The sequence below is a fragment of the Eubalaena glacialis genome, chromosome 11 (genome assembly GCF_028564815.1).
Source record: "Eubalaena glacialis isolate mEubGla1 chromosome 11, mEubGla1.1.hap2.+ XY, whole genome shotgun sequence".
NCBI lineage: Eukaryota > Metazoa > Chordata > Mammalia > Artiodactyla > Balaenidae > Eubalaena > Eubalaena glacialis.
In genome coordinates this window covers 46916140-46941641 of record NC_083726.1, presented here as the reverse complement: position 1 = coordinate 46941641, position 25502 = coordinate 46916140, and the positions used below count along the sequence as shown (strand labels likewise).

General features: G+C 35.3%; 1 protein-coding gene across 1 annotated transcript in view; it reads left to right on the top strand.

Annotated features, from left to right (window-relative positions):
• The window catches only part of RAB21 (RAB21, member RAS oncogene family), a 30222-nt gene extending 5724 nt beyond the window's left edge, over positions 1-24498 (top strand). Inside the window, exons 2-7 of the mRNA XM_061205066.1 lie at positions 7262-7321; positions 8074-8181; positions 11412-11475; positions 17770-17824; positions 18331-18419; positions 21207-24498. Of these exons, the coding sequence (XP_061061049.1) occupies positions 7262-7321; positions 8074-8181; positions 11412-11475; positions 17770-17824; positions 18331-18419; positions 21207-21349 (519 nt within the window). The 3' untranslated portion in view covers positions 21350-24498. The remainder of the gene's footprint in view (positions 1-7261; positions 7322-8073; positions 8182-11411; positions 11476-17769; positions 17825-18330; positions 18420-21206) is intronic.
• The last annotated feature ends 1004 nt before the right edge of the window (positions 24499-25502 follow it).

Genomic DNA, 25502 nt, shown 5'->3' with positions numbered 1-25502 from the left:
ACTCCTAATATATAAATATTCCATATCTGACTGCTGTTTTCTGCTTTGTGTTTTGAGCTAGTCCTTAGACGTGACTTTTTGACTCTCCTTTTCAAAGTATTTACTTGGACTTTAAACTGATTATAATATCTCTTTTTAGAAACAAAGGACAAGAAATGAAGTATTCAAGCACCCAGCTTAGTTTTCTTTCTTTCTTTTTTTAATTAAAATATATTTGAAGTATGACATTGTATAAACTTAAGGTGTACAATATGTTAATTTGTTACATTTATATATTGTAATGTGATTTTGCCATTGTAGCAATTCATCTTAGTTTTTTGTCAGCTAATTTTTATTGCCTTACTACAGAGGACTAATTTTATGAATTATCTTGCTGAATCCTTTCATGTCCATGTCTTAAGTTGAAAGTAGTTAATAGATGCTTTTTTTTTTTTTTTTCCTGCTTGCGGGATCTTAGTTCCCCAACCAGGGATTGAAGCCGGGCCACGGCAGGGAAAGCGCCGAGTTCTAACCATTGGACCGCTAGGGAACTCCCAATAGATACTTTAAATACTTAAGCCTGAAACAGTGTTAGTAACTGTAGCAAAAATAATATAACTGTTTAAGTATATACACACATATTATTTTATTTATTTATTTTTTTATACTGCAGGTTCTTATTAGTCATCAATTTTATACACATCAATGTATACATGTCAATCCCAATCACCCAATTCAGCACACCACCATCCCCACCCCACCGCGGTTTTCCCCCCTTGGTGTCCATACGTCTGTTCTCTACATCTGTGTCTCAACTTCTGTCCTGCAAACCGGCTCATCCGTACCACTTTTCTAGGTTCCACATACATGTGTTAATATACGATATTTGTTTTTCTCTTTCTGACTTACTTCACTCTGTATGACAGTCTCTAGATCCATCCACGTCTCAACAAATGACTCAATTTCATTCCTTTTTATGGCTGAGTAATATTCCATTGTATATATGTACCACATCTTCTTTATCCATTCGTCTGTCGATGGGCATTTAGGTTGCTTCCAGGACCTGCCTATTGTAAATAGTGCTGCAGTGAACATTGGGGTGCATGTGTCTTTTTGTATGGTTTTCTCAGGGTATATGCCCAGTAGTGGGATTGCTGGGTTGTATGGTAGTTCTATTTTTAGTTTTTTAAGGAACCTCCATACTGTTCTCCATAGTGGTTGTATCAATTTACATTCCCACCAGCAGTGCAAGAGGGTTCCCTTTTCTCCACACCCTCTCCAGCATTTGTTGTTTGTAGATTTTCTGATGATGCCCATTTTAAGTGGTGTGAGGTGATACCTCATTGTAGTTTTGATTTGCATTTCTCTAATAATTAGTGATGTTGAGCAGCTTTTCATGTGCTTCTTGGCCATCTCTATGTCTTCTTTGGAGAAATGTCTATTTAGGTCTTTTGCCCATTTTCTGATTGGGTTGTTTGTTTCTTTAATATTGAGCTGCATGAGCTGTTTATATATTTTGGAGATTAATCCTTTGTCCGTTGATTCCTTTGCAAATATTTTCTCCCATTCTGAGGGTTGTCTTTTTGTCTTGTTTATGGTTTCCTTTGCTGTGCAAAAGCTTTGAAGTTTCATTAGGTCCCATTTGTTTATTTTTGTTTTTATTTCCATTACTCTAGGAGGTGGATCAAAAAAGATCTTGCTGTGATTTATGTCAAAGAGTGTTCTTCCTATGTTTTCCTCTAAGAGTTATACACACATATTATTAATGAAAGTCTATTGAACTTAGATAAAGACAGGAAAGTATTGGTCCACAGTCAGTTACTGTGCTGCATTAGGTATTTTGCTTTGCCAGTGATTAGCAAGAACAAGTGATCTGGCTAACAAAAACAGACAAAAAAACATTAAAACATTAATGAAACAAGTTATGAAAAGACTTTCATTTGGCAAATGTACTTTGTTCTTATTTTATCTCTCCTATAATCTTATTTTTTTAAATAGAGATTAAAAAAATATCCACTATGATTTCAGATAAGATGTTGGGTAAATAAGCATCAGGTGCAGATGACAGATGTCTAATGAGATTGTTAAGTCTGTCAGTACTCCTGAAGTTTGGAAGATGAAATCATTGGAATTAGAAGAAATAGTGGTGCTGTAACTCCGGGTTTGGAGGAGTAAGGTGGGAAATGTACCATTACTTTGATCCTCATTACTTTGTGCCTACCCTGAGAATATTTTGGGAGATGAGTTGGTGTCCAGGAACACTTAGTGTCCAAGTGGAGGAGTGCCAAGTTAAGAATGTGTGTATGTTCTGGAATAGGCAGCTTTGTGCAATGGAAAAAGCACTGTGGAGTCAGACAGGCTTCCACCCACTGCAGTACCTGACTGAGTTGGCTGACCTTGGGTGAGTCACTGTATTTCTTTAAATCTCAGGTTCACAACTGTAAATAGGGCTAATTACCTACTTCACAGGGTTGTTACAAAGAATAAGTGAGAAAGCCAAAGCATGGTGGCACACAGTATGTACTATTTTTTTTTCCTTCCCATATTCCTAGAACCTTTGAATTGACGTTTATGCCACTCTCCCCTGCTCTTTCTAGATGGGGTTCTTCACGGAGATATTGCCAGGGATTTAGAAATCCCTTGGGAAAGTGTGTGAAAAAAAATTTTATATGTGCATATGAGCAGTTTTCTTGAGAGTGAGTGGGTTCATAGCTTTCATCAGATTCTCAAAGAAGTCTATGATCATGCCTTCCTCCCACTCTTACTACCATGTAACAGAATTAAGAACCTCTGCCCCAGAGTAAGTATTATATAACCATGAATGGTATCTCAGTAGTCTGGCCAAATTAAGTATGCGTCGTAGAGGTAGTAGGAAAAAAAGACCAAAACAGATTTCAACCATTTGATCGTTCGCTGCTGTCTTGATGTTACATAAAATCTTGCAGCTTTATTCTCAAATATAATTGTTTTTGTTTTTAAAACAGATGTTTGTTCTTTAAGAAAATATTTATAAAATATTAAAAACTTAGGGTGTATGTAAAATGAGATGATTTGTATTACAGAAGGACTCTTTCCATAGAGTGGGACTTAAGTTTTTTTATGAAGGAAAGAAAAGGTACAGTGGGGACCCTGTGGTAATGTGCTTTACTAATGCATCAGATATTTGAGTTAAAATAATTTGGTTTATAAGGAAACTTTTAGGAACACATCTTTTATGTAAATTGAGTTATACCAGTCACATTGTGGATATATTTATCTACAGTAACAACATTTGCAAGTCCGCTGCGGGCAGCACTATGGTTCCCCCTGCCCCCTCTGTTAGAGAAGAAGTGTTAGCTCACATCTCATTCTGGGAGGTACCATAGCATAGTGGTTATGAGTCATGTCTGGAGCCAGACTGCCTTCATTTCAAATCCTACTCTGTCACTTGCTGTGTGACCTTGGACAATATACTTACCATTCCTTTGTCTCTGTTGCCACATCTGTAATATTTGGATAATAATTATATCTAATCACAGAGTGTTAGGAGAAGTGAATTAATATGGAAAAGCTTTTAGAACACTGCCCATTTCATTATAAGCACTGTGAAAGTGTTAAATAAATAAAAATATGTACTCTAGTTAACAGAAGACTTATACCCATGAAAAGTTAACTTAAAATACAAGGTGGTATATGCTGTATATTACAAGATTAGGCTCCCTAAAGTTCTTCTGCATAGAGAAATTCACTGTGGGTTGTCTGGGTGGTATGAGAAAGCTTAAAAATTCAAGGAAGAAGAGTGTAGGTCATGAACTGGTCTTGATAGGTGAGATCCAGATAGAGAAAGAATAGGCCCAAATTAGAGAGGAATTTTATGAACAAACAGAATTGGAGGGAATGTATAATATAGACTATATGAGTTTCCAAGTAAGTAGAGAAATACTGGAAGCTTTCTTGGGAAGATAGATGTGGACAAATGGTGGAGGTCCTTGGATACAAAGATAGGCTTTGAGACTTTTATTTGTAGATTAGGGCTCCCTGACTTTTATAAAGGAGAAGCTTATGAATGATTTTGTAAAAAGTGCATAGCACAGTACTTGGTGGAAGGTAAGCATTCAAATAACTGTTAGCTAGTATTAGCAATAGTGGTGGAAATGACTGCGTAGTGTCTCACTGTATGGATGGACTATATTTGTATATTTTTTAAAAATAGCCTATTCATGGACACTTAGGTTATTTCTTTTCTTTTTCTTCTTCTTTCTTTTTCTCTCTCTTTTTTTTTTTTTTAATAATCGTCGCTGTAATGAGCACTCTTTGCATAAATTTGTTTTATACATCCGTAGTTCCTTAGGAGACACTTAACACTGTCTCTGAACTTACCATGGGAGAGTGATGGTAAGTTTCAGAGGGAATAGTAGAAAGGAAATGATGGAGATTTATCAGCTATAATTCACTCCCGTCTGCTGAGAAATCCCCACAAAACTCATGACAAAAAGGCTATTATGGTATTAGCTGCCAGCAGGGATGTAGTGCAAGCATACTTATTAAAAATGATAACTTATTAGAGAGCTCAGCTATGGATATGATAATGGTTTTTTTGTTTGTTTTTAATCATGGAGGCTTTGGGAGGATAATTTAGCATGTAGACCAGAGAACCAGAGTGTGAGGTGAGACCAAAGGTATTTATATTATGACATAATATGAGACTGGTGGTCATAGAACTACAGAGGAAATATAAAGACAAGGCTTGGTAGGTTTTTTTAGAATATGGGATGACAGGGGAGGAAGAATATTCAGTGATGATATTCCTAAGATTCTAAACCTCAGTGACTTGGAGAATGTGATCAAAATACTAATGTTGGAATGGAAAGCCGATTTTGGAGGGAAGATCAGTTTAACTTTAAATATGTTTGAAAGAAGAGAGGGAGGCATTTAAGTTTACTTACCTATTAAATATTAGGATAGGAGTCAGGTTTTGAGTTTCTTTATATAACATTGATATTGAAACAGAACAAATAGTTGAGTTCAAATAAATTATACAGCTAATAAGTGGCAAAGCCGAGATTCAAATCCAGAGTTCTGCTTCATTTGATATTCTTCACCCTTATGCTATGAGTGGGAAATAGTCCTTTATTCAAATTAATTGTCATAACATGTATTTGGTCTTCTCATATTCCAAGTTATTTCTTTGTCGTTTTGCCATTGAATTTATTTTATACCCTTTTCTATATAACCTGTGTTTTGTTTTGTTTTTTTTTTGAATAAATGTATTTATTCTATTTATTTATTTTTTTTTTTGGCTGCGTTGGGTCTTTATTGTACGCGGGCTTTCTCTAATTGCCGTGAGCGGGGGCTACTCTTCGTTGCGGTGCGTGGGCTTCTCGTTGGGTGGCTTCTCTTGTTGTGGAGCACGTGCTCTAGGCGCGCGGGCTTCAGTAGTTGTGGCTCGCGGGCCTAGAGCACAGGCTCAGTAGCTGTGGTGCACGGGCTAAGTTGCTCCGCGGCATGTGGGATCTTCCTGGACCAGGGCTCGAACCCTTGCCCCCTGCATTAGCAGGCGGATTCTTAACCACTGCACCACCAGGGAAGGCCCCTAACCTGTGTTTTATTTAATAAAATATTTTGAGTGTAGCTTGGGCTCTGAAGGCTGACATTCCTGGATTTGATCTCAGTCTGCCATTTGTGTCTCTGTAGATTCCTTAGTTAATCACTAAATCTAGTGGCCTTTTCTTAGTTTTAATTTTCCTTGGTATACATACAGCAGAAAGTCCTTCCTGAAATCTAGGTTCCTTCTCCTTCAGTAATAATTCACCATCCTAGCCTTTTATCTGTTTTACTTTCCATCTCTGCACTTTCTTCTATATATATACACTTAAATGTGACTGTCTCTGCATAGCTTTGAAGTTGGCTCTTTGTTCCTTTTTTAAACATGTCAACTGACTCTGGTTTCTGATTATATTCCCTCTTCAATTACTTGATTCGATTCTCTCTTTTCTATCCTCATACACTTAGTTCAGGCCCTTTATGTTTTTCTTTCCAACTTTAAAATAGACTCCTGTCTTCCAGGTCTAGTCCTGTTCTTTCTTCCTATCGTAGTCATTCTCTTAAAAATAGATCTTATATGTCCTCACTGCTTAGAAACCCTTCATTGATTATCCATTGTCAACAGTATTATTTCCTAACACTCCTTTGGATGAGTTAGGTGTTTCTTTAGGGAAAAAGAAGTCAAATGAGTTTGGGAAATGCTTGTATAAATGCAGTTAGTCAGCCTTCCTTTTGGCAGAATTTTAGTGTGCTAGTGGGTACTGTGAATGCACAAAGGGGATATAGAGCAATATACAGCAGTCCCCAAATATACCTGACTGTAGTATACATTAAAAAACAAAAAACTTGTCTAGTGTCTTGGAACACATTTTATTGAGACCCACAAGGTAAAGTCCATAGGCTTAGATGTGGAGTCAGGACTTTTTTTTCGATTAATTCAACCTTTGCTTATCTTTGTAGTCTCATCTCTAGCGTCCACCAGACCAACTTGGAGTTTCCTATAGGGTGGGGAGTTATGTGTTTCAGGCTTCGGTGGCTTCACCCATCTGTCAGGAAAAACCCCTACTACTCCTAAAGGGGAGATCATTACCTTCTTTCTGAAGCCTTCTGTGACTTATCCAAGCAGGCTTTACACTTCCTTCCTCAGCATTTTCCTTATAGTATACTTGGCAAGATGGTCCATTTTAACGATTATCACATGGTATTTTAATTCTCTTTATATTTTAATTTCTGCAGTGGACTATAAGCTCCTTGAAAGCTGGAACCGTTTCCTTTCATTTCTGTGGCATCAGTACCTAGGGCAATTATTAGATATAGTTTAAATAATTGAATTATGAAATAATTGCAGGAAAATTTCCAATAATAATGGTATTCACACAGTTAACTATCAGTAAACATTTCTGTTATCTCATCTTAGAAGTCTCTTAGACGCTTTCTGTAATGAGTAGCTAGGTGGCATCAAATTAAATGCGCAGAAAATGCTGTAATGAGGAAAAAACTAAGAAAACATATTTACCCATTTTTTTGTACTTTTCATAACTTGTATTCATAAATCAAAATATCTTTTTCTTAGATTAGAGTAAAAATAATGTTCTGTCTTCAGTGGAAATAGTGTTTAATCATTAATAAAAACTCAGTGATTACTTTTTCTCCCAGATAACTTATTTCATATTGATATGATTCATTCATCTGTAGTTTTGAGAATAAAAAATGTTATTTTATGTGAAACATTGTCTAATGTATATCTCTCTTTTCTTAGGCATCATTCTTAACAAAGAAGTTAAATATTGGTGGGAAAAGAGTAAATCTTGCTATATGGGTAAGTTAACCTTTTCAACTGTATGAGTGAAGGCCTAGAGTACCTATTCCTGGTTCTCTCATAACTAATTGGCTCAAGAATTTCTGGATTTATTTTAGTTAACTGAAGTTTAGCCAAAACCTTTTTTAAATAAACATTTTTTTCTAAAATCTGGCTAAGAATTTTATCTTGCATACAATTGTATACATGAATAGTTCTATCATAACTTTTCAGCTGGAGAAGGGTCAACTCAGAGGGATTCCATGTCAGAAAAAGGGGTGGACAGCCTGCCTGGCCTTTTTTCCCCCATCTCCATATTCTAATCCTCCAAGGGAATGGCCAGTGGAGAGTAGGGCAAGGATAATGCAGTAGTGTACCTGTTGGCAGGTGGTCCTGGTGCATGCTCTTTCTCCTTGTCTCCTCTCTCTGGGGAGAACCTAAATTTAGTGCAAGGCCTGTTCCTGGCTTATAATGCCATTGTGGCCCATTCTGACCCTTTGGCAACTGAAATGGTTTTTTAGTGAGGGTGGGAAGATTGCTGAGGAGGAGGAAGGTTGGGGAGGGGAGAAGTAATCTTTATATAACAGTAAAACATTAAATATTGATTATAACTTGACTTAAAAATTTTATTTGTAACCTGTTTTGTTTCTTTTAACAGTGTTTTGGGATTATCTATAACTTTATACCCCACTTTCCAATTAAAAGTTCACTGTAGTTACAATAACAGATGTATTTTTTCTTCTGATCTAATAAGAGTTTATTGCTTTATTTAGGATACAGCAGGTCAAGAGAGATTCCATGCATTGGGTCCAATTTACTACAGAGATTCAAATGGAGCTATTTTAGTTTATGATATAACAGATGAAGATTCTTTTCAGAAGGTATTCTGTTTACTTATGGGTAGATGACTTAATAGAACAACACTGATTTTTTCAAGTCTGCATTAACATACTTTTGTTTACTAATGTGATTAGCCTTGGCTTTAAAGGTAAAGTATAGTTTGTGCATAAATGATGACCACTCATATTTTTTAATGGAGCATTTAATTCATGTTAACAATATGGATATCATTTATTAATAGTTTATTACATGGCTTTCTCAGATATTAGGAAAGGGAAATAATCTGAAGTAAAGCTTCAGAAAAATATAGAGGTTCTTTTTCTCCCTATTAAAGAAAAATCACATACGTTTTTTTGGTTACATACACACTGGCCACCTGAAAACTTGGTATGGCTGCATGGGCAGGTTCCATAACTGTGGGGAGGAAAACGAAGAACTAAATCAAGTTTAAGCTCTTTCTTCTCACTAAATTTCCTGGAGGATATAATGTAAATTTTAAAAGGACAATCTAGGTAGTGTTCGTTTTAAAGCTCCTCCATTTTTTTTTTAACCCCTCTTTAAACATTCACCAAAAATAAAGAATTTTTATAGTTGTTTGGGACCAAAAATGAGTGACCATTAAACTTAACTCTGAATTCTCATCACAATTAGGATTGTGACTAGTTACTTATTTGACCTTTTCTTTGAAAGCCCTTCTTGGAATAACTTTGTCAAGGATGTTTAACTAAAGGGGGTAATTTCCAAGGTAGAAACTTTTCTTGCCTTGAGTTACAGGTTTGTACTTGTTGAAATTACTTGCCTTTTTAGTTTTTTATTTTTATTTTATTTCCTAGTATTTAACTGATGAAGCAGATGTACAAGTTAGCCCTTGGATTATTAATGCCATGTGGAAAAACTTAGTCCAAGGAGTAGAAAAATGAAGCAATATGTAGCTTTCAGATTTAATGATATTTTAAAAAGTTATATATTTGGGGTGTTGTTTGTTATCCCTTCCTGCCTTTTTGGCATAAAAAGAAATGGTTTAAGTATTTTATTGCTTAAAAGAAGGTGGACTCTATTAGGTTGAAAAGTGACCAGTTATCTCTGGCTGTATAACAAAACCCCCAAAACTTGGTGACTTAAAACAATGATTTATTATTTCTCGTGGTTTTTTGAGGGTTGACTGGGCAAGTCCTCTGCTCCATGTGGTGTCAGTGGAGTCACTCATGCAGCTGCATTGAACTGGGGGTTTGGCTGGGTGGGAACCTGGATCCGGGAGGGCCTGGTTTTCCTCCACATGGCCTCTCACTCCATTTGGTGTCTCATTCTCCAGTACTCTCTCCACATGCTCTCATTATTCCATATTCCAGCCAAAGCTTCTTATGTGACAGCTGGATCCCAAGAGTGTAGCTGCCTCACCTTCTTAAGGCTTTAGTCTGGAATTGGCATGGCATTAGTTCTGCCACATTTTCTTGGTCAAAGCAAGTTACAAGGCTAGCCCAGAGTCAAAGAGAGAGGAAATAGACTCTTGGCAAAGAATTGGTGACCATCTTTAACTCATCACAGAGTGTATGGGGGTAATGAGTAGGATGCCTGTGGAGGGGGATCTGATTGCAGATGAATAACAAATTTTTAAAAAATTGGTTAGATTTAGTAGGTCGTGATACTATATGTACAGGGAGTAGGGTAATACATAATTGGATTCTGGCATGTTTCCTTTGAAGTGATGAGGATGTACATTTTATACCAGTACTGTCAGATTTTTCTTATATGAAATCAACTATGGGTGGAAGTTAAATGCTTCTCTGAACATGGTATACATATATGTGAATGAAACAAAAAGATGGGACTGTACTGAGAAAAGTGTAGTTCAGTGCTATTATAAATTGTTGATTACCTTTGTTTTTATAAAGATTTTGTGTTTACTACAGTTCCTTTGCATTCTTGCAGAGAATAGGCGTGTGAAACTGTTACTTTGTGCATAGGAACATATGCACAGTAAATGCTTACCACACATATCTAATGTAATTTTTGTAATTTGTAGATGTGTGTGTATTTTTTTTAGGAAGGTATATAAGTTCTGTGTCATTTGATTACATACGTACTAAATTCCATTACACAAAAATGAAAGTAGGTATCCCAAGTTGGTTCTTTATCCTGTTTTATTATAATCAGTATATTTAAAATCATGAGTTCAAAAGATTACTTAATTTCAGGGACTTCGCTGGTGGTCCAGTGGTTAAGAATCCACCTTTTAATGCAGGGGACGTGGGTTCAATCCCTGGTCAGGGAACTAAGATCCCACATGCCGCGGGGCAGCTAAACCCGAGCGCTGCAACTACTCAGCCCGCGCACTCTGGAGCCCACGCACCACAACTAGACAGCCCACGCACTGCAACGAAGAGCCTGTGTGCCACAACTGAGACCCAACGCAGCAAAAGAGAGAGAGAGGGAAAGAAAGAAAGGAAGGAAGGAAGGAAGCCCAGCACTTAAAAAAAAAAAAAAAATTACTTAATTTCAGTTTATTCCCAACCGTGCCTGCAGCTCTGCTCCATCCGTAGTGAAGAATCAGTTTGCCACTGGAGTCATTGTGCACCAGTGGCTCTCCACCAGGGGGCAGCAATGTCTAGAGACATCTTTGATTGTCACACCTGGAGGATGGAACTGGTATCTAGTGGGTAGGAAGCCAGGGATAGTGCTAAGCATCATACATTGCACAGGACAGTCCCTCACAACAAAGAACTATCTGAGCCAAAATATCAGTAGCGCTGAACTTGAAGAAACCTATCTTACACCAAAGGATGAAATTTTATTTTACTCTTTTTGGTACCTATGTACATTTTGTTTTTCCTTTAAATGTGTGACACAGAAGCTCCTATGCCCTCTATTTGGGACCCAGTTGGGGTACAAAAGATTTTTAATTCAGCCCATGTTTTTTTAAGTCCAACGTGATTCTCTATAAGCATCTATTACCAGAAGCTGGAACTGACATGCTTTTGCTTTGGTGAACAGCTTTGCTTGGATTTATGGGCAGTTATGAAAGTTTGTAATTAGAGATGCTTCTGTTTATTCTTATGTGTAGATATAGAGAGAAATCTTTCCATTAGATGTTTGTCTGTGTGTGTGGTTTGCGATATAAATGATCCAACAGTGAATCATTCCTAGTAATAACTAAATACATGGACTGTTAGACAAAATTTTGAGGTATTTTGACAGTGTTGAGTTTTGAGGTGTTGTAATGGTAGTCATTGTTACAGGATTTGTTTTAATATTTACTCTTTTGTGTACACAGGTTAAAAACTGGGTCAAAGAATTACGGAAAATGTTGGGAAATGAAATCTGTTTATGTATAGTTGGTAAGCATCATTACTTTTTAAAAATGTCCTTTGTTTCCTTAACACTTTATTAAAGAATAGTAAATAAGTAATTTTCATTTTAAAGTTACATGAGAAAAGAAGACTGGTATTTTAGTATTTAATATTTTAGTATAATTTAGGATTTGGAAGTGATCTTTCAGGAGATTCAGACATCTATACTTCAAGGAATGCCTTTGGGGAGCAAGTGGGAAGCCCTAAACATGTAGGGCTTCAAGTCCCCCAGCCTTGCTTCAACTTGACCTTTGGTTTTTCATCTTAAGATTATTTTAGAAAAGAAGAGTTCATCAACTGCTTTACAGTATAATTAAAATCAATGACTTAAGCTGTGTTCTTGTTCTATATATTTAACTATACACATTTTTGAGTTAAGAACAAATTTGACTCCAAAGGTAAAGGTAGATCATGATATACTAGACTGGAGAAATATCTTAAGAGGTAAAGTAAAACAACTCTAGAACTCACTGTTGGACTTACGGCATTTCTCTTTGGTTTCCTTTTTCTTTAGAGTATTATTTCTATGATATAACAGCTAATTATTGGGCAATAAAGTGTTCCAGACACTGTGCTGTGTACTCAGTGGATATTATCTCATGTAATCTTCACAACCCTATGAGGGCTTTGTAGAGGAAGCTGAGCCCTGGAGATAACATACTTAATAACTTGCTCAGTATCATGCAGCTATCAGAGATGGGATTCAAATTGAAGTCATTCAGACTCCTCTGCTTGAGATATTAATCCTTATGAATAGCCTCAGGCTGTTTTCTCTCTTCATTTTTATATAACTGATAAATGGCTTGGGAGAAACCAGGGTAGTTTTAGTGGAGGACATAGAATGGAGTAGTCACCGTGGGCAAATTCTGCTTTTAGCCTTAAGGATTTTTTTGTTTTAACCTGAGTTTACATTTCTTACATTTTGTCACCATTAGATTGGTAAACTTTACAGGTCCAGATCAGGGTGCAAGTTTTGGGAGAGGAACAGGAGCTAATCTGGCCTGCTTTTTAGTCTAGATGCTAGATGTTAGGCTAGATGGTGGGAATATTTCAAACAAGAACACTGGAGTCGTAGACCACATAGGAGTTTGGGACCAAAGCTGCAGCTAGTCATTAGTGAGTTTGGCCTGCTTTTGTCTGTCTGGTATATCGGACTTACTGGGAGTGGAAGTGGTCACAGTAGGTGAATGACTAAAGATTTGATGATTTGGGATTCTGGTTATCTCTCAGAAGAGAGGAAGGAACTAAAGCATTCTAAGAAACATAGCTAACATATTCTTAAGAAAGTCAAAGAAGGGATTTCCCTGGCAGTCCAGTGGTTAAGACTTCGCCTTCCAATGCAGCGGGTTTGGGTTCCATCCCTGGTTGGGGAGCTAAGATCCCACATGCCTTGGGGCCAAAAAACGAAAACATAAAACAGAGGCAATATTGAAACAAATTCAATAAAGGCTTTAAAAATGGTCCACATCAAAAAAATCTTTAAAAAAAAAAAGAAAGAAAAAAGGAAAGTCAAAGAAGCCTCAAGAACTTGTTACTTGGCCAAGGTTACAAAGTAACATTTAAAAAATTAGCTGGGTGGGAATTCCCTGGTGGTCCAGTGGTTAGTGCTATGCACTTCCACTGCAGGGGGGCTACGGGGACCTAAGATCCCACAAGCCTCGCAGCACGGTCAAAAAAAAAAAAATTTGCTGGGTGAATAAACTTAGGATAATTAAACTTTGTATTCTTCATGTTCATATTCTAAGAAGGTTTAGTAATATTGAATCTGGTAGCTTACTGCCCCCAAGTAGGGTTAGATACGTCTCATTTCATGTTATATAATGTTTATTAATGTTTGGTATAAAGTATAAAAAGCTCTCACTCTCCCTTTTCCATTGGCAAGTGTGACATGGAATTCTGTTTGTAATTCAGAGTTGGACGAATTTTGAGAGCCCATTTACCACAAAAGGAAAATTTCATGAAGTTACCATATCTGTGTAACTAGTACATTAGAAGCCCCACCAGTACATTAGAAGCCCCTTTCTTTTCTTTTTTTTTTTTTTTTTTGTGCTCCTTTCTCATCCCAACACTACCCCAGTTGCCTTCCCCTCACCATCCCCTACCCCCAGACATAATCCTGACTTTTTACTGCATGGATTGGTTTTGTTCTGAATTTCAAATAAATAGGATCATATAGTATGGGAGCTTTTTTGTCTGTTTTTTTGGCTTTACATTATGTTTACAAGATTCCTCTGTGTTCTTGTATATAGTTGTAGTTCATTTTACTCTCTTTGCTATCTAATACTTAATTCTATGCATATTACACAGTTTATCCTTTTGCTGTTGATGGACATCTGCATTATTTTTTCCACGTCTTGATTTTCATTTCATTCTGTATATGTTCAGTGTTTATTTTCTCTCCTGTTTTAAAACTAACTTCAAAATAATACTACCTCGTAGGATTGTGATGAAGACTAATGATTTGGAAAACACTTGGCATAGAGTAGGCATATGACAAATATTTGTTCCTTTCCCTTTACACAATAGTCCTTCAAACATTTGAAGCCTACTTGGATGGTTCACCTAAAATCTTCCCTAGGTTTTCAACTGTTTGGGCTAACTTTCAGACATCCTCATCATCCTGATTATTTTTTCCTAGGTTTATTTCAGTGTATCAGTGTGTCTCCTACACTTGAAATGAATACTAGAATCCAAACATTGTTGAGTCAATGTATACCGTAGCTCTCTCTTTTTTTAAATCTTCTTACTGTCCTTCTACCAGCATTGCCCAAGATTGCATATACTTTTTAGCAGTCATGTCAACTCAGTTTCTCTTTTACATAGATTATGGTTAACAAAAATCAGAATTCCTTTTTTATAAGTATTGCTCTTCTGTCAGGCTTTCCCCATCTTCCTACATAACTAAATTATTTAAACCTAAGTGTAGGAATTTCAACTTGTCATATGTTTCTGAATGTTTATGTTTGATATATAATCTACTAGCTTTTTCATGTGTAAATTAGATGCCGAACCTTCTAGGTCCTTATCTAAATCACTGATAATGTGTAAAGCAGGAAGAGAGAACTCCATACTTCGCTAGCAGAGACTTTTCCCTCTAGTTTTAGTTAATCCATCATTGATCAGCACTCTTGGCTGTGGTTGCTCTGTTTAATAGAGTATTTTGTTTCTAGTCTGTCCTTAACATTTGTATGTTTGTTAAACAAATATTTATTATTACTAATAGTTACCATTTATTGAGTGCCAGGTACTATTCTAAGAATACACACTTATTTCATTTAAGCCTCCTGACAACACGGCAAGAAGGCATTGTTGCCATTTCCATTTTACACATGAGAAAATGGACTTAGAGAGCTTGATACTTCCCAAACTACATAGTATATAGAGATAGACCTGGGATTTTAATTCAGGTCTGTCTGCTACTTCAAGCCCATATACTTAACCAATAATATATATTGCTGGTTATGTACCAGGCTTTGAGAATAATGTAGTGAATAAGTTAAAAAATAGATATGGTCCTTGTCTCCCCAGAGCTTATCATGTAGGGTGAGAGAGAAAAACAGGCTTTTATTGTACATTATGATACATGGTATCAAGGGGTTGGGGGTGTGCTGTGATAGCACAGAAGCAAACCGAACTAAATTGGGGGAGGGGTGGTTAAGGGATTTCCGAAGCCAACCAGGGTTGTGGTAGGAAGTGTGTTAATTATCATGGGTTTAATTCTCTCATAACAGTATTGATATTCCATTTGACCATTCACTGTGATCATTTTCCATTTGATCATTCACTGTGATGGCTGAAAAATACTCTATTGAACACGTCCTATGTGCTAGGCTTTTTACATATATCTTATTTTCACATCAACCTTGCAAAGTTTATTAGCTACATTTGTACAAAGTGAGACTAAGGGGTTAAGTAATTTGCCCCAAATCTTATAGTTTTGAAATGAGCCAGGACTTTAAAACAAGTTTTATCAGATTTAAAAATTTCTTTCCACTAGGCCACACACCATCCAGTCTAAGCAAAATAAAGTTCTAGCTCTTTATTGCTGTTAGGCCGTCTGCCCTTAGCAATGGGTGTATCCCTTCCTTGTTCTTAATTCAAATAGGTATTTTCAAAGAAGATAAAATTTTTAGTATTCTTAGCAGGATAGCCTTTTCCTCTCCAATAGCTTCAGTCAGTTTTCCCCCCTAGCCTTTATTGTACTATACTTTTCAAGTAAGTGCTTACTTTGGTGGTTATTCTTATTTTCAGGTGTTGTAAGCCTATTAGAAAGTTCCCAATGTGGCTGCACAGTAGTATTGAAACAGATATGAGCCTCAACCGCAAGCTTTAAGCTCTCTTGCTTTTAAAAGAACATAGCTAAAAAGGTCTTGAACTTTGGAAAGGTGTCAGTCACTGACAGGCAGTTTTGTGACTTGGTCTGTGCTGTTAATCCATTATGAGCACTTACTGTTCAAAGAAATAGTAGTTATTTAGTAGAGGGATTTTTTTTTGTTTAAAATATTAATTATGTTATTAAAATAGTTAGCCATTTTGATAATAACTGGTTTTAGGGAACGCCCTGGCAGTCCATTGTTTAGGACTTGGCGCTTTCATTGCCGTGGCCCGGGTTCAATCCCTGGCTGGGGAACTAAAATCCCACAAGCCGTGTGGCGTGGCCAAAAGATTAAAAAAAAAAAAAAATACTGGCTTTATTAAAGTTTAGTTAAGTTCAAAATGCTGTTAAATCATAAAGCAGTATCTGAATAATTTTCCCCAAATATTCATTTGAGGCAACAAGGTGATTGTCTACTTTCCCTATCCTCAGTTTTTAAAAATAGATGTTGGTAATTATGGTGGATTTTGAAAAAAGAGACCTTAAGCTCTAACAAACCAACTCATAGGGTTTTAGTTAATTGCAACAGAAGTCTCCTTTGATCTATAGGAGGCTGTTTTACCTTTTTACAGTGGCAGAATCTTGTGCCTCTGTTTGTTGGAGCTGCCTGCCACTAGGTGGTGCTTTTTGCATTCTTCATAGCATAAAACAACTTATTCCACTCGTGACTGTTGGATATATTGGTTGTAATATTTAGCAAATTAAGAATTCTATTGATAAAATATAATGCGGGAAATCAGAACTGATATGTGTCTTCTTGCTGAGGTAGGCTGATAACTGTTCAAAGAAGGAAGAGTTTATTACTGAATTTGTTAGTACCTGCTGAGCTTTAGTATGTCTGCTTCCCTCCCTCAACCTTAGGCTATGGTGTCAGATCATTGCTTAAAGCTGTGCATAATTAGGTGCTCAGATTATTTGAGGTCTTCATATACAGAACCTCTGGGCTTGTACCTCTCAGTTCTAAGCATCGCATCTTTCATTGGGTGCTTACTTCAATGCTTTATCTGAAATTGTCTTCTAGACTCTCTAAGGTCCTGAGAAAAAATGACCTTATTTACAAGGTTTCCTTTTTTACCCCTATAGGTCATAATAGAAGAAATGAAAATATTTGTTTGACGTGTCCTTTATTAGGGTATTTTCCCCCTTTCCTGTATGTTATTTCCATTGCCTTTAGCACTCTGTCCAGCCTACTTACCTTAATCTCTACCCTGTGTATAATAAGGAATCTGCATTTTGCAGTTTCTGCACTTTTGTTCTGGTGGCTTTATGGCATAATCTCAGTTTGGTTCCATTGTTTAAGGAGAGCTAAACTTATTTTCAGTAATTTAAAATCTGCATGATGTTCATATACTAAGTTGTCTCATGTTTTTAAAACAAACAGTAGCTTCTTCCCCTGCAGTGGTGAAGTACTTCAAAAGCCATATATTTTAATGCTTTCTTTAACCAGTTCATATCATCCAGAAAACCAAAATATTCTTAGGATCCAAGAGGCTAGCCTAATATATTTTCATGAACCATAATTATTGATTGGGGACCATTTACACTTGGCTAAGACTCATAGGTTTATCCTTAGAATTCCCTAGTGAATCTTAGTCCCATTTATACCCTAAATCAAAAATAGTGCTTATCTCTTTGGAAAAGTTATTTTCTCTGACAGAGGCTGCAGCTTCAGGAGGGATGTGCATTGAGCCATTTGAGGGAGGTTGAGGCATTCACCTTGACAGTCATGATCAACCCTCATATCCAAATGTCCTGAAACCTTACAGTTTCAGGACATTTAGAAGTCTGGTGGGGATTTGTATTATTTTTCCAGATGATTAAAATGGCAATTGTATATTTAGAAGTGGCTTAATTTCATTATAAAAATGAATCAATATTAAAGACTGGCATTTACATTTTCAAATTAGGTAATAAAATAGACTTGGAGAAGGACAGACATGTTTCCATTCAAGAAGCAGAATCGTAAGTGTTATCCCTTCTCCTCTTCCTTCCTTCAGTCACTCTCTGTAAGAAGTCTTACTGTTTGCACAGTGTACTTTACGATTTAGTTATTACTCAAACCTCTTAATATAGATTGAGCTAGTGGATTCAATGAAGCGTGTTTATACTGGCAATTTCTGGCTTTTAGTGACATTTAAAGTTATTCCACTTTCACTTCTCTTTCTGGTTTCAATAAAAAGTATAAGAATGATGCAAAAGAAAACTGTCATGGCCAAATAGTGAGTCACAAAAACTAAAGTATTTGGGTTGCAAATTAACTTAGAATAAAAGTCTTGTTTTATTCTTATTTAAAAGTTGATTCAATATATAGAGACGTCAAATGGTATATAATCTTAATTTCACTAAACCTGGGTTAATTAGTAATAAGTCACTAAAATTGCTATTGTAAAAAAAGTTCAAATAGCAGTCATGAAAAAAACATAAAACATTTTTTTACGTCAATTACTGATGTTACTTTTTTTTTTAAGGTATGCAGAATCTGTGGGAGCAAAACATTATCATACTTCAGCCAAACAGAACAAAGGAATTGAGGAACTCTTTCTTGACCTTTGTAAAAGTAGGTATATGGCTCTTTTTAAAATATTGGTAATATTTCTGGAGTGATTTTTCGTTTGTTTTTTGTTTTTAATTTATTTTATTTATTTATTTTTGGCTGCGTTGGGTCTTCGTTGCTGCGCGTGGGCTGTCTCTAGTTGCGTCGAGTGGGGGCTACTCTTCATTGCAGTGCACGGGCTTCTCATTGCGGTGGCTTCTCTTGTTGCAGAGCACGGGCTCTAGAGCACAGGCTCAGTAGTTGTGGCACACGGGCTTAGTTGCTCCGCGGCATGTGGGATCTTCCGGGACCAGGGCTCAAACCCGTGTCCGCTGCATTGGCAGGTGGAGTCTTAACCACTGCGCCACCAGGGAAGCCGCTGGGGTGATGTTTTACAGTTTCCATTTTGACCATATTGATGATTTGTCGCATCGACCAGTATTATTATTTACTTAATATCTTTAACTCATTTTTTGAAGCTTAAATACCTTCTTCAGCCCTATTTCAAGTAGTAATCAATGGCTATGAAATCTTATGTGTAGTATTTGCTAAATACATATTAAAATATATGCATTACTATTAAAAATAAAAATGGAAGGGGAATGGACAGAATAAAACAGATTTAAGAGTTGTAACAACCTGTTGCAGTGGATGGACCTTATTTGGATCCTAATTTGACAAACTAATGAAAAAGAACATTTGTGAAACAATTGGGACTATACGAACACTCACTGGATATTGATGATATTAAGAAATTATTGTAAATTTTTTTAGGCGTGGTTATTGTGTAGTGGTTATGCTTAAAAAAAGAATTCTTATTTTTTAAAATGTTTTTATCTTTTAGAAATCATATTAAAATAATTTATGAATAAAATTACATATCTGGAATTTGATTTAAAATAATGGTAAGGATGATCGCCAAGAATGGATGAAATTGTGTGATGGACATACAGATTTTCATTATGCTCTTCTTTCTACTTTTATATATGTTTGAGCTTTTCCATATTAAAAAAAGAGGAAGGAAAATGTTTATTATATACAATCTGAAAGTCATTTCTCATATCACCAATAGAACACACTATACTTAGGAAAACCCTAGTCTGTAGAATAATGGATTGAAATGATTTTGTCAAATTATATTCCTTGTAGTTATAGACCTCAGAATGATGGTTTTTCGCTCTAAAAAAATGTACATATACACAAACTTTGAAGTAAATTTCAGTTTTATGTAAGCCTGAAGATCATTCATAATTCTTCTAGAGCATTAATTCTCTAAATGTGGTCCCGTAATCAGCAGCATTAGCATCACTTGAGAGTATGTTAGAAGTGCAAGTTCTTGGGCCTTACCCCAAACCTACTGAATCAGAATCTCTGGAGGTGGTGCCCAGAATCTGTGTTTTAATCCCTCGTTATGATTCTGATGCATACTAAAATTTGAGAACCACTGCTGTACATATCAGTCACTAGGAGATCTTGTTAAAATGCATAATTTGATAACGTGGGTCTGATGTGGGCCTGAGCTTCTCTTTACTAACAGACACCCAAGCGGTAATGACACTAGTCCTCAGACCATACTTTGAATACTGAGGTTCTAGATCAGTGGCTTATAAATGTTATATATCATATCTTTATATAAAAGAATTGAATATTCTCTATATGTTTATTTTAAAAATTATAGAACATGTACAAGTACTTATGATTTTCCATATTGTAAAATATACATTAAAAAAATAGAAATTTTGAAAGGTTAAGGAAAAATAAATTGAACGTTTTCTAATTTTACCTCAGTGGATTATCCCGTATACCTCAATTTGGAAACCATTGTTCAAGAGCAATCTCTGGACCCAAGTTTAAGAAACCTTATTCTGTTTTAAGGACTCTCTTTTCTTTCCTCATCTTTTCAGATATGTATTTTGCAACTATTTACTCCTAGTCTGTGTCTTATATTCTCATTTTTCTTAACTGTCTCTCAAAGAGCTGAAGTTCTAAATTTTAACGAGGTCTGATTTATCAGGTTTTCTGTATGAGTCATGTTTTTTTGTCTTACATGAGAAACCTTTGCTAACTCAAAGTCATAAAGATTTTCTTCTACAGAGATTTCCTCCTTTGTTTTCTTCTAGAAATTTTGTTTTACATTGAAGTCTGTAATTAATTTTTTGTTAATTTTCACATATGGTGGGCGGTATAGATTGAACTTTTATTTTTTACATGTAAATGTCCAGTTCCAGTACTGTCTCTTGAAAAGATTATGCTGTTTTCATTGAATGAACTTGGCACATATATTAAAAATCAAGTGACCATATGTATGAGGGTCTATTTCTGGACTCTGTTCCATTGATTTCTCCTTTCACCAGTATCTCACTGTCATCATTCAAGCAACTTCTACTGTAATTTTAAATCAGATAGTGTGAGTCCTCCAGCTTTGTTCTTCCTCTTTCATCTTAAACTCTTTTGTTCTTTCAAATGTTATTTGGTTAAAAGTTTACATGACTTATTGAAGAATAAATCTTGTACCCTAAATATTGCTTGTACTTGGAACAATTTGACCTTCTTTGATGTATTTCTAAGTATACTTGGAAAATCTTAAGGATGACACTTGTATACACTCATTTGTTTAAATCAAAAACTTTTTTTCTCTGGTGATGTCACTGTGGCTGTTATACAACTGGACAAGTACACTTGCTATTAATTTTATCTAGTTTCCTTGTTGGTTGAAAGTCAGAAATAGCTATCATGGTGGTAAACTGAAATTATAGAAACAGAAAACGCCGATTGTGGTCCTAAATAATTTCTGCTTTCTCCCTCTCTTAGGGATGATAGAAACGGCACAAGTGGATGAAAGGGCAAAAGGCAATGGCTCCAGTCAACCAGGAGCTGCAAGGCGAGGTGTACAAATTATTGATGATGAACCTCAAGCCCAGAGCGGTGGCGGAGGGTGCTGTTCTTCTGGATAACTGTTCACCCCTAAGGAATAAAAAAACAAATAAACTGTGGATCCTTGCCCTCAACACGAAGACTGCCATATTCCAAGTCACATTATTTTACCAATGGAATTAGAGAGTTAACAGTATTTTAAATTACGTTTATAACACTGCAGAGACCTTAAGTGCTAAACCTAGTGGGGTTCGTGACCAGAGAATTGGCATTTTCTACACATGTTAACAAAGCAATTACCAATGGCCTTTTTACATATTTTTTTTCTTTAACAAGGAGTAATATGCATGTAGAAAAGACCTACTTAAAGGCTTCATTTATATTCTTTTAAATCAGATCTTTATTTAATAACTTATATATGTTGTTGGAATGGTATACATTTTTGCAGTCCTTTGTATTTTGTGGTAGTTTGAATTGTATCACTTCTAAACAGCAAACTGTTTTTGTTTTCTTTTTTTTTTAAATTAGCAGATACCTGAAGTACTATTTTTGCAGGGTTTGCACAGGCCCCTAACTGTCTACTACACTTTGATATAATCTATATTCATCCTGTATGCTGAGCTGATAAAATACATTGTAAATTACATATTAAATATTTTATCTGCTTTTACAAGCGCAAGGTGCAAAAATATATACAGTAGTCTCATTGATGACTGTAAAGTGAATTAACATTTGGTGATAATGTCTAAGCTTTTTGACTCTGATCATAGCTCCCCTTCACTTTTGTCTTAACTTGAAAAGTGGCGTGTTTAAATTTTCTCATATACTTTACTTGAATTATTGCTGTTGTCACATTTTTTGCCTCTAAATCCATCTAATAATTGAGCAACAGCATTTGCCTTTTGGTTTGGGGGGTTTTTTTTTTGTTCTTTTGTGCGGTTTTTTTTTTGTTTATTTTTTGTTTTCTGGTTTTTTTGTTTGGATAAAAGAGATGACTTCTGCTGATTTTGCTTTAGAATGGTTACCTTAGAAGTATTTGAGTGGAGCATGCTGAGTTTCACTGCTGCAAGGCTTTAGTTTTCTCTTAGGCTTTATGTGAGATGGACTCATTGGTATGAGAAGAGAGGAAGAAGTCCCAGATAGTAGCCACTCACCAAGACTTATTCATACAGCATGTTAGTGGTGGTTTCTCCTCCACAGGCAGCACTTTTAGATCCATTGTGAGCAAGCTGTTTCTGGTCACTGCTTGCCAGAGATGAACACAGAAAGCTTTGTTTCATTTTATAAGAGCTATCCTTCTGAGTTTCTTTGAAGGGAAACATTTCATGTAATGAAGTTATAGCGAACACTGGAAAGATTTATTATAAAATTATATTCTTGTATACTGTGTAAATTAGTCTCTCACTAAGTTTTTTTTTTTTTTTTTTTCTTTAAGCATAGGGCTGATAGAATAGAATCAGGCACTGCTCATAGGCGAAACACAAATTGTGGAAATTAACATAAATTGTTCTTGTTCTAATATATATATTTTTCCATTTCTGTCATGCTTGGAAAACTAGTAAATGTTATGTCTAAGATAAAATGGAATGGTCCCTGGATTTACTTCTTATAAGATGCAATAGTATACAATAAAGTTGTTAGCATGAGCAATTAAAAGAATATAATGAGGTTATAGTTACTAAAGAAGTAACTTTCCCAGATGGGTTAAAGTTGAATAAATTGACACCTTGATGCTATGATATTAGAATTTTAACTTAGTATTAAGTATTCTATAAGGCCTCATTTTACCTTCCTTAATTATTGTCCTTGTCAGACTCAACACACTGCTTCTCCACTGTGTGTGTTTAGGGAGGGCGGGGTGGAAAGAGTCTTCAGGAAGATAAGCTAAAATTGTCTGTGTAGTCTCTTGGTTTCCTGTGAAGTTACTGTTTATGCAGGAGGTGGAGGGAGGCAGGGGAAATCTTGAGTACAGATAAAAGAAAAAATTGTTTTTGGCTTCCTGGTTCTTTCAGTGGTAGTAAAGAAGGCCTTGCCATTTCTACTGTTGTAGATGTAGATGGGAAAGAAGCTCTTCTCCACTGGAGTGAAGTATGTTTTTAAAACTAATTAGACATGAAATTGAGCTTTATTCCAAAAAATAAAATCATAAAGCCTGATAATTGGAGAGTTGTACTCTCGATTTTTGACCCTATATTAATGATATAAAGTCCAGATAGAAACCTCTGCTCCAGAGTTGCCAGATAATTATTGGTATGGTACAACCACTCTCGATGTTTTTTTGTTTGTTTTTTTCTTTACTCTTCTTTGGTTTCTATGTACCTTTCTTAACCTCAAGCATTTCATTCTTCTTTTTTTAACCTGTAATTTAAACTAATTCAGTAGCAACAATAGATAATATGGTATACCTGACCTTGCTCTGAAGCCTAGAAGGTCTTTAGATAGGAATAGGGTGAAAGGGTAATGAAAGAGGACCAATCAGTTGCAGCATGTATACAAAGGAAAGATAAAAAAATGATAAACCAAGGCTGAGGAAGTTTTTCTGATACTTTCTTCACCTTTCTAATACCTATCTTTTGTGTTCCTGTCCTTGTAATTGTGCTATTAGGAAGAAGACACAAGTTATGTTGTGTATTAAAAGTAGTAGGTAGGTAGAACCAATATATTTTTCAACTAGTAAGTGTATACTCTTCGTATATATAATTAAAAATTGGTTTAAGATAGTCATTAAAAAGGTATCTGAATATTTAAAGTATACAATCACTGTTTCTGTAATGATGATGGGTATTCTGCTTCTTGTTTTGCGTTGTGATTATAGAGGAAGATTATTGTTTTTAAAAATGTATATTGCAACAATTTGGGGGTAAACAGTAATCTGAAAAGAAACAAGCATCACATTATCATATGAAATATGAGTGTTTGAATTTCTTTTGTTCTGGGGTTATCTCCTGAAAATAGCCTAAAGCTATGGCTGTTACAGCTAAATTGAAATCTTTTAAAAAATATTAGCCATATATTATTAGTGATTACTTTTTATTTGGCATTAAAATAACAGAAGAATGATATTTCATTTTTAGATTTTCAGTAAGCAAAAGTAAAATTTGAGAAATAGAGAAGGAGGGTAGTAAGAAGTAGAATGAAAGGTAGATAGGAAATTCTACAACCTGACAATTTTAAAAATCATTTTAAAAACTACATTACTTTTATCAGATGGTTTCTAAATAAGGCAAGTTATGCATTGTGCCAAATATTTAGAACATTAAAGAAATGAATTGTTATACTGTTTCTTTTAATACATAATTTGCAATTTTCTATATTATAAATGCTACCAGGGGTCTAGATTATTGATCTTATATTATTTTCAGATAATATAACTTGCATTTATAATTACCACTTATGTCTAGAAGGGTTTGACTTGTGCCTTTGACTTTGGAAATTTATCTTTTGACTTCTGTTTGCCATTATAGTTTTCACGGTCTTTTTTTTTATATAGATACAGTGTAACAGAGGGAATACATAATTTGTGACCATTTAAAATGTTGAGATCCTCTAGAAAAGGGTGTAGATAGTAATGACCAGCAAGAGCCTTACAGTAATTTCTAAAGATATAGAGACTAAGTAGATCCTTAAGTATTCTTTTCTAAATTATAAAATGCATTACCTAGATTTTAATAATTAAAAGCTGGGATTCATTGAACATAACACATTTATTTGATTTCATAATAGGCATTGATTCTAGTAAATTGCTGTTCTGTAGTTTTTTATCAACCAAACAGTAATATATTTGGTGTTGTGGACTAAAATTCATGCTACACATACGTCTGACTTTGATGGCTTTTCCCTTTTCAAGAAAACAAATTAATTACAATTCTGAGCAAACTTTCCTAAATGTAAGTATTTTAGTATTAATCATATGTAATGAAAAAAATTTAGAAATACTCTTAAGAGTTTCCAATTTTAAGCAAAAATACTTTGCTTCTAAATAAATATCACTTTGATAGATCTTTAGCACTGCTTGGGCTATCTGGGATTTATATATCATCTCTTTTCTAAGGAAGCTGAGTGTGCTTTTGAGTGTTAACCTTTCTGCAGAAGATAATGAACATGGCATGTTACATGGCCCACCTAGAAAGAATCTTATCTTAAAGCATCTTGTCCTCTCCAGAATACTGCACATATTTCCAAGTACATTGCATTAAAGCCAGAGGATGAGCCTGCGTACTTAAATGAACTTTA